General features: G+C 45.8%; 1 protein-coding gene across 1 annotated transcript; it reads right to left on the bottom strand.

Annotated features, from left to right (window-relative positions):
• Positions 1-587: 587 nt before the first annotated feature.
• On the bottom strand, positions 588-10,022 carry LOC121586941 (serine/threonine-protein phosphatase 6 regulatory ankyrin repeat subunit A). The gene is given in 26 exon segments (XM_045215473.1): positions 588-1,998; positions 2,204-2,295; positions 2,425-2,507; positions 2,602-2,684; positions 2,810-2,861; positions 2,863-2,956; positions 3,168-3,339; positions 3,756-3,845; positions 3,848-3,892; positions 3,895-3,973; positions 4,249-4,366; positions 4,599-4,698; positions 5,243-5,360; positions 5,362-5,445; positions 6,003-6,077; positions 6,206-6,232; positions 6,449-6,560; positions 6,885-7,025; positions 7,348-7,416; positions 7,918-8,064; positions 8,308-8,422; positions 8,602-8,658; positions 8,661-8,679; positions 9,068-9,280; positions 9,452-9,594; positions 9,906-10,022. Coding segments are annotated over 26 exon segments (2,709 nt in total). The 5' UTR covers positions 9,994-10,022; the 3' UTR covers positions 588-1,705.
• Between the last annotated feature and the right edge of the window lie 280 nt (positions 10,023-10,302).

Below are 10,302 nucleotides of genomic sequence, written 5' to 3'. Positions count from 1 at the left end.
CCAATAGACTTCTTGTTCCTTGTTGTATTAGCCTTTCTTTTGGGATTAGCACCACTGTCACTGCCCCTAGAAATTGATACTGCGGTTGTCACATAAAACAGATAACCCATAGTTCATTATTAAATAACATAACTCATTTCTTTATTTTATTACTCATAAAATATACAGCAATCTTCAGATACTGAAAGAATTCATGGGAGTTTCGAATTCAGTCACTATTTCATATGTACATGCTAGTTTCATCCTTTTAAAGAAAAAAAAAGGACACGAAAAACCTGTGAACCTCCTGTTCCTGATTTGCCTAACATAGCATATGTATTGTACATATTTCCAGTTAAAATGATTTTCAAAAAGAGACAAAAAAACGGGGGTTTGAACAAGGCATCACATAAAAGGATTGAGTGGTTTCATTTTTTTGAAGAAGTTAAAGCAAGCAAAACCTGTCAAAATACATTGATTATAAGACCAAGACAAATATATATAGATGTTTTTTTTTTTCAACAGAAGAAAATCTAAATGCTGCTGTCCTACGATTGGTTTACAGTGTTTCTCCTCTCCAAGGGAGGCATGTTTTCCGCCTCTGCCTCGGAATAGTATCAGTGCTTTTCACAAACGTTGTAATACTTAGTGTGCATCATTGCTTTCGCTCATACAGCTGCCCCTACTCTCCTAACCTCCACTCAGTAACTAAAGAAGGCACAAAATGATGATGACATAAATATCACAAGAAAGAATACATGAATGAATAATTTACTTTCTAAAATATTTTCTAGAGGGCAAAGGACAGGTAGGTTTAATAACGCAAATGTAAAAAGTCCTGTTGCTCACATACCAGTATGCAAAATCTACATCCTAAATGGCGCCCTATTCTTTATAGAGTACACTACTTTTGACCAGAACCCTATGGGCCCTGGTCTTAAGTAGTGTACTATAAAGGGAATAGGGTGCCATTGGGGATGGAAATTCTTTGAAATTACTCATGAGAGCAAATACTACAATTTTTTGGTTCCCAGAGGGTCAGGAGCTTAAGACATGAATGATTTTATTAAAATGTTTGTTCATAAAAAATAAATGATTTCCCCTCCTCCCACGTGGATTACAGACAAGAGGCTAGGTGCGTTCTGACTGTCTTAGTGTGCGGATAAACATGACCATCACTCTCATAAAACATCACTCCTTATGTTTTTTCTCAGCCCAAAACGCTCAATCCCATTTCTACTGTCAAAACAGGTTTTGAAAAGGCTTCTTCCACATCTTTTGGTCCATGTCTGTTTTTCACTCAGTGAAGTGCTACTATCTCCTAGGACTACAGGTTATTGCCGTCATAAGGTGTCCGTCTGTCTGTTGGCTGGACAGTTTCTACCGTTTAGGACCTTTGTGGGTAAAGGTAAAGGTGGGGTATAGCAGCAGCAGTTCCTCTGAAGTCCAGTATCTGCTGGAAGGACACCTGGTGGTACGAGAGGATGAGTGTGGCCAGCCAGCCTGTTGTGCCTCCCCCTCTCCCTCCCTCCCTCCATTTCTTTCTCTCCATCTGCGGGACTCTTAAGGCTCCTGTGCGGACTGTCTCGGCTCGTGCCCTCCCAAAGCTGGCTGTGGTGATTTAAGACACGGTGTGTATGTGTGGATTTGTTTGTGGCCTCTGCCCCACTTCACTGTCCATCCGCCTGCCCTTGGCTCCCCTCCTGGGCAGCGACCACCACCACCCTCAGTATGTCTCTGAGTCTGAGTCGTTGAGTTCCTCATCCTTGTAGAAGCCTCCATCGTGTTCGCGGTGGCCGATGTTGTTGAAGCTGCAGTAGGAGCTGTGCTCGCTGCGCAGCACGGGCAGGCTGTCGAAGGTCACACTCTTGGAGGGGCTGGTGGTGTAGTGGTTAATGGCACTGAAGGACAGGCTGGGCGCCGGGTTGCAGGGGGACACGGGCATCATGGTGGCCAGGATCAGCGCCAGGCAGTCCGCCACGTCTTTGTTGGGGGCGCAGGCCAAGGCAGGCGTGTAACCTGAGGGGTTCAAACAGAACAGCAGAGGGTCACTTCAGGAGCATCACCGTTTACTACAACACTTTTGGTGAAAAACATGAAATAACAGCAGGCTAGGAGATACAAAGTTAAGACAATAACCAAGCAGTGGACTAGAGAGAAACATTTCTGGACACATTGAGAAGAGAAGTACAGAAGAAAACAGTGTTAGCGTTATGGATCTTACCATTCTCATCGACTGCTAGCACGCTAGCACCCTTCACTAGTAGCTCCTGAACCACCACCGTCAGACCATTTCTGGCTGCAACGTGTAACGGCCTGAGGAGAAAGTACCATCAGATTAGCCAGCAGCAAATGAGGATACCTCCCAAATGCCAGACTATTCCCTATATAGTGCACTTCTTCTAATTCTTCAGGGCCCAATTAATACAGCTGAACCATACGTACGTCTGTAAGGCTGCGTTAGTCGAGTTGATGAAGTTCCTGTCTGTAATCTTCTCCAATATCAACAAGGCACTGGTTTCATGCCCCTTTAAAAACCAGAGTCAAACATGTCAGACCAAAATTTTAACCAGAGAGAGCCAACTGTTCAGATGAACGTCATCTTCATGTGGGGATGCTCACCTTACTGCAGGCCAGATGAAGAGCAGTGTTCTTGACTGCATCCTGCAGGGTGAGCTCTGCTTTGGCACTGCTCACCAACAGCTCTGACACAGACAGAGAAACATAAAGAAACTCAATTAGGAAATGAAGCGACTTTTAAAATGTAAAACAGACATGTTGAACTTAAGCCGGCTGGGCGAGGCAAAGCGGAGGAGAGGGGGCTGCGTACCGACAGCGTTGGTTTGTCCGTTCTCAGCAGCCATCATGAGGGAGGTCTTTCCCGGAGGCATCGGGGGAGTTGACCTGGGCGTTGTGGCCTAGCAGCAGCTGAAGACACTCCACGTGGTCCGTGAAAGCCGCCGCATGCAGGGGGGTCCTGGAGAGAGAGGAAACTTATTTAACCGATATCATGTAGGACTGTTATAAACAAGTTTGTTCAATTAACCCTGTTTATACCATAGAAATATAAAATCACTAATAGATGTATTAAAAGTCTTCTACAATCCCTCATCCAACCCCAGAGGTCATTTTTCCCCAGACAACATTATTCTCCAGAAGAAAAGGACTTTGTCATGTGCTGTAGTTACCGGTTCTTGGTGTCAGTGGCGTTGACAATGGCCGGCCCCAGAGTGTCAATCAGCATCTCTGCAGCCCCCTCGTTGTCATTGATCACAGCTCAGTGGAGGGGGCTGAAGGAGTTGCCCTCGGTCTTGTGGAAAACCTCCTGTTCCAGCAGCACCTCTACACACGTGTCATGGCCTAGTGGAAGATTGATTCATTTATTTTTTAAAATAATTTGCTCCCCATACAGGAAAAAGATGACGTCGCTGCAGACCACAACAATACTCTCAGAGAAAGCTACAAATCTGACAATAAAATTTTAACTATCCCTGACAAAGTCCTGTTTCAGTGTAAGGTCCTCCACTGAGAGTCATAACCCCTAATTCTGTTGTAGTCTTGTTCATTCCCCCACATGGCTCCGTCCACACCAATCGAATGCTTTTCAAGCCACAAGAGGGAGTGAATGAGTGTACACTTCATGGAGGAGAGAACAGAGCTACAGTCCAGTTAGTCAGTACGTACCGTTGTATGGCCTGCCTAATTCAGGGACATGTTTACGGTGCTGAAGAGAGAAAATCAGAAAAGATCTAGTGTTCCGTTAGTCCAGTACGTACCGTTGTAGCAGGCCCAGTGTAGTGGCGTGTAGCCCTGGTTGTCTGTGATGACGGGGAGGGTCTCCACTGACTGGGCGGCGTGTAGGAGCCCCCCAGCACCCCGATGTGTCCGGATGCCGCCGCCAGGTGGACAGGGTCCGCCCCTTACAGTCCCGAACCAGGAAGCTGGCGCTGTGCTGCAGCAGGGCCTCCACACACTCCTCATGACCCGTCACCGCCTGGGAGGAAGGGCGGGGAGACAACAATGGATTTGAATAACTAATAATCAATGATATAATAATGAATCATCAATTATTTAAAATGATGTCTGGAGGCAGGTCCCCTACAGGGATGAATACACCACTACCCATGGACAACTACTTTTCTGAAGATAATATGTATATTTGGGCAAACTATTCCATGCTAATCCCACCCCAGCCCCTATATTAATGCCCCATCCAGCCTCCCCGTCTCTTTCTGTGTGTGAGCGTATACAGCCAGCTCTCCTCCTCACCCCTCTGTGTAGCGCTGTTCTGCCCCACTTGTCTTTGGCTTCTACGCTGGCTCCCTTGTTGAGCAGTGAGTACACACAGTCTGTGTGTCCGCTCAGCACCGACAGCATCAGAGGGGTTCTGATACACAAGAGAACAAGGTCATATTACAAACTGGTAATAACCGGGTCCCGTAATAAGTCAATACCAGGCTGAGTCCCAAATGGCAACCTATTCCCTATATGGTACACTACTTTTGACCTGAGCCCATAGGGTTCTGGTTTAAAGTAGTGCACCAAGTAGGGCATAGGGTGCCATTTGGGACGTAGACCTAGTGTCAAAATCTCTTTATTTCAGGAATTGTATCCAAAACCCAATTGAATTACTGTCCATTCCGTCTTGAACGTCCACTGCCCTCTGGAGGTCAGCATTTCCAATCAGCAAACGCAAACACTCCGAATCACCGTTGGTAGCTAGAGGAGGATAAACAGAGAGGATATAAGAATGTGAGATGATTGACCGTTGGTAGCTAGAGGAGGATAAACAGAGAGGATATAAGAATGTGAGATGATTGACCGTTGGTAGCTAGAGGAAGCTAAACAGAGAGGATATGAGCTGATTGCTGGACGACTATTACCTTCACATGAACAGACAGATTTCTAGAACAGTGGTATTGGTAGATGACATCCTCATGATGTTAACACAGCAGATAATAAAACATTTTGGGGCTGAGGCCCTCGAAGCCTGTCACCTGCTAGCTGTGTACCTGGCTCTGGATAGAAGTCCCCCTGTGCACTGATCTAGGATCAGCTTACCCTCCCCAGATCCTCAGCCATTAGGGAATGACAAAAAATGACCTTAGATCAGTGTGTAGTCGGCATTTTCACACTATGCTATATAAACATCCCTAGAGTGGACATTGGCGTCGTAGCAACATGACCAAACAAATGTCCATCTTGGTCAGGAAAACTTTTGAATTACAGAATCTCTAGGTCTTACGTGATATCCTATGCGTACCTGCAGCGTGGATGGGGGTCCTCTTCAGGGTGAAGTCTTTAACCAGGATGGAGGCTCCCTGGTTGATGAGGACGTCAACACACTCCACATGGCCTTTAAAGGCAGCCAGGTCCAGAGGGGGTGCGCCCCTGGCTGTTCCTCACGTCTAGATCCAGCAGAGACTGAACCAGGACCTCCATAGCATGGTGGTGGCCGTGGTACGCCTGAATGGAAACAAACACACAGTCTGAAGCAAAGTCCAGTGGTATGCCTGAACAGATATACACTCCTAACATAATCAATGTCCTATAGTAGACCAGTGGTATGTCCTAATATAATCAATGTCCTATAGTAGACCAGTGGTATGCCTGAACAGAAACTTAGACCTCTAAAGTAGACCAGTGTCTCTAAATCGGGCCATCCCCCAGCATCAACATAGAGGTCCCTGACGATTTAAACAAACACTCTACTTCTCCTCTGTTGGAGGTTGATTAACTCAAATGGCAAAATAAGGAAATCATCACTGTGTCAAAATATGCATGTATTTTACACTAATCAGGAACAGATAGGAACATGGTGTGTGAGTGTCTGGACAATCAACTTTTCGTAGAAAAACAACAACACCATGCCTGCATCCCAGATAGCACCCTATGTCCCATGTAGTGCACTACTTTTGATCTGGGCCCATAAGGCTCTGGTCAAAAGTAGTGCACTAAATAGGGAATAGGGTGCCATTTGTCATGTGGCGAGACACCTACAGGAGCAGGTAGGCTTTACTCACAGCTAAGTGTAGGGGGCTGATGGGAGCTCTGACATCAGAGTCGTTCAGGATGTCTGTCCCTGAGGTTTCCATTAGCTGGGGAAAGACAAGGACGGGCCAGTTTAGACTTGTAACACAGTGACCAGCCCCTGCAGACATACTGGGGTGTTGCATTCATATCTTAAACAAGCTAGTGTGAGGAAAAGTAACCAACTGGTACTTACCACATCTAAAGGTGTTTCACTTGCAATCTGGAAAAAGAACATCAAGAGTGACGATGCGGCCACGACAAATATGCAACCACACCTTAAAACCTACTGAATATCAACGTCTGTCCCAAATGGCACCCTATTCCCTATATAGTGCATTACTTTTGACCAGAGCCCTATGGGCCCTACATCCATTTGGGACGCAGACAAAATGGTCTGTGAATGCAGGGCGTCTAGTCCCCTGTGGTTCTAACTCATCAGCTCCAGACAGAGGCGGTGTCCGTACGCAGACGCGTAATGGACTGCGTTGTAGCCCTGATTGTCCCTGATCCCTGGGTTAGCGTCGTTTCGCAGCAAATATTCCAGACACCTAGAGGTCAGAGGTCAAGAGTTCACTAATCATTATACCAACATCAAGACAGACAGATAAGCAAGCAGAGACACTTTCCCAAAAGGAGACGTGGCCAAGCTTTCACACTGCAGATTTAACAACACTATTATGCATTCAAACACGGCCAACAACATACTCTAGACTACAGTGAAATGTGAAAGGTCATGGCACCACAACATACTCTCCAGACTACAGTGAAATGTGAAAGGTCATGGCACCACAACATTCTCTCCAGACTACAGTGAAATGTGAAAGGTCATGGCACCACAACACACACAACAGTAAGAGAGGTGTGAGACGTACTTTCCGTCTGTGTCGGAGGCAGCAGCGTAGTGGAGCGGGGTGCAACCCCTCTTATCCAGATCGTTCACACTGGCCCCAGACCCCACCAAGGCAAACAGACACTGGTAGTTACAATTGGCTGCCGCATAATGCAGAGGACTCCTAGAAGAACGCACAGAAACCATTCAACATCAACAACAGAAACAGCTTATTGGAGCTGTAAAACATTTACATTTTAAATTTACGTCATTTAGCAGAAACTCTTATCAAGTGCGACTTACAGGAGCAATTAGGGTTAAGTGCCTTGCTGCAGGGCACATATACACATTTTTCACCTAGTCGGCTAGGGGATTCGAACCAGCAACGCTCTTAACCGCTAGGCTACCTGCCGCCCAATATTTCCCATAATAATTCCTATATGCCCCTATACTATATTCCCCATTATCATAAAGATCACATATGAAAGTTATTTGATGCCACAGACCTTCCGAAGCTGTCCTTTCTGTTGAAGTCTGCCCCTGTGTTGAGCAGCAGATTCAGACAGTCCAGGTTCCTGGTAATAAGATATCAAGTTCAGAAAGGCCCTCGCATCTGAGCTATCGTATTAACAAGATATCAAGTTCAGAAAGGCTCTCGTACTCGGCTGTTCGTTCAAGGCTTCATCTGAGCTATCAGGTGGATGGTAACAATGAGAACCTGAAAGAAAAGAGAAACCCGTACACTGCTCTTGCTAGTATCACTGTTTTTTATAACGCTAATAAAAGCAATAATAAAAAGTGATACTAGCAAGAGCAGTTTGCAGGTTTCTCTTCTCTTTCAAGAAGATATAAAGACAATTTAGACCAGAGCGCAAGTCAATACCACCATGGCATGGAACCACATTATACAGAAATGATACCGCACTAATGATCTATACGATTTTTTAAATAAATCTAAACAATACTGCTAAACAATGTGAAATGTAAGAGTGTGAATATGTGTTTGTTCTTTCTGGTGGCTTTCCAGTTCATGAACTAAATATTCCTTGGTGTAAAGCCTGGACCAGTCCACTCACCCTCCAGCTGCCGCAGCATGTAAACAGGTCCTTCCAAAGTCGTCAGGGGTGTCTATATCAAAGCCTGATGAGAGGAGCTTCCGACAGCAGTCAGAGAACCCACTGAGAGCAGACAGGTGAAGGGGGAACATCCCATGGACGTCTCGCCTGCAACACATTTTTACATTTTAGACTTTAAGCAGACACTCTTATCCAGAGCGACTTACAGTTGATTCAGCTAAGATTGGAAACAACACCACATCACAGTCCTCATTAAACCCCACAGCAGATTAACACATTAGCATGCTGCAATGCACTGTCTATCAACCCCCCACACACCACAATGTGTTGAGCATAGTCTCCAAGTGGGAATTCGGTCAATGACAGAATTGCAGATGCATGTGTTCTCACTTGGCTGTGTCAGCTCCGTTCGTGATGAGTGTATTGATGAGTAACTCGTGGCCGTAGCGAGCAGAGATGTGCAGGGGTGTGTTTCCATTCTTATCTTCACAGTCGATCTCAGCACCTACAGAACACACACACACGTCAACCACTTGACCCTAGAGTCATCATGAAGCTTCATGTTCAACCACATTGCAAGTAACATTGCTCTGTGCCAGTGAATCATGGTTTGAAGACAAAAGACAATGCTGAAGAGCCTACTGGTTCATATATATTCAGTTGAGAGCATTCACAGCGACTCACCATTCTGGATGATGGCTTGAGATCTGGAGAAGCGTCCGTGGATGGCCGTCATGTGGAGGGGGTCTTTCCATCTTTACTCTGCAGATAGAAAGACAAAGATGGTTCACCACGGCAGTCTGTGCTGCTGACAACAGGCAAAATCAAACACGTATTGGAGGAGCGCTTGATTGCATTTAGTTTGCAATGTTAGCACTATTCCATTGGTATTTGAATGTAGACCAGGGCCAAATAGTAAGCCGTGTGCTGCGTCAGTGGGTGCGTCCCAAATGGCACCCTATTCCCTTTATAGTGCACTACTTTTTGAAACAAAGTAGTGTACTTATAAAGGGAACAGGGTGCCATTTGGGACACAGACAGAGTCATCACGGCGCCTTACTCTATGGGCCCCTGGTCAAAAGTAGTGCACTACATAGGGAATAGGGTGTTATTGAGTTCAGACACAGTGTTGGTCATCCGGTCTCCTCACCTTGATGTTGACGAGGGCACCGTTGCCCACCAGCAGCTCCAGGCAGAGCGCCCCATGGCGCGAGGCGGCCGTGAAGTGGAGTGGGGCGAAACCCTTCTCGTTCACCTGGTTCACGTTGGCGCCGCACTCGATCAGCTCATTCACCACCACGTCCTGCCCGTTGTAGCATGCCACGTGGAGGGGGGTGTTACCGTACCCATTGGGCTCATTTATCTGGAGGGAGCAAGGGAGGGAAAATAGTGGAGAGAGAGAGAGAGAGAGAGAGAACAAAACAATACATTCCTGATCAGGTCACTTGGTTATGAAAACCCCCTGGTCCAACCTCTCTCTCTTCATTACTTGGTTATGAAAACCCCCTACACATTTGAATGCGTGTTGACTCACATCCACACCAAGGTCCAGGAGGTACTTGACCACACTGATCATTCCACTGGAGGCTGCAGAGTGGAGAGGGGTGTAGGCCTTCTTGTCTTTACAGGACACCTCTGATCCATGAGAGGCCAGCAGTTTCACCACCTCAATGTGCCCTATGGTAGAGAGAGCGAGGGATAGATAGATAAGAGTGAGTGAGTGAGTGAGTGAGTGAGTGAGTGAGAGATAGGCAGAGAGAGGGAGAGATAGATTAGTTTACAGTGGTACACAGCACCATAAGCAACACCTACATCATGTTAGTACAACTGAAAACATCTTATCAACCTACTTAGTACATCATTCTGACATAACACTCTAGACGTGGCTCATACAGCTGAGCTGTGAGACTAAAACACAGTCCATTCATTCATTCATTCACTGGTAAAGAACATTAGTCAGAATGTAAATGATGTGGTAAACTCATCACCCATGTAAGCAGCCCAGTGGATTGCTCGGCGGTCCTTCTTGTCAAAGGCATTAATGTTGGCTCCTCTGGAGAGAAGCAGCCTCACCATCTAACAGGGAGAGGAGAGAGAAACAAAACACAGGCTGAGGAAAACTAAACAGCACAATCTGCTAAATCTGGCTTCAAAGCCTCCCCTTAAAAAAAAATATATATAATATTTTTTATTCACAATGAATGAAAGATAACATGTAAAGACATGGTACATTTCTCCCCTTTTAGTCCCCCTTTGACCTCCCCCTCCCCCCCAGAATGCCTCCAAACACATTTAAAAAGAAAGGGAAAGTAATTGAGTTACATGTCAGAAAAAATAAAAAAAAGTATACAACAACGTTACTTCAATTCAAGCAAAAATGTAATA

Source organism: Coregonus clupeaformis, unplaced genomic scaffold, assembly GCF_020615455.1.
Source record: "Coregonus clupeaformis isolate EN_2021a unplaced genomic scaffold, ASM2061545v1 scaf0452, whole genome shotgun sequence".
Classification (NCBI taxonomy): Eukaryota; Metazoa; Chordata; class Actinopteri; order Salmoniformes; family Salmonidae; genus Coregonus; species Coregonus clupeaformis.
The sequence above is the reverse complement of the archived record's forward strand: the minus strand, read 5'-3'. Positions and strand labels throughout refer to the sequence as shown.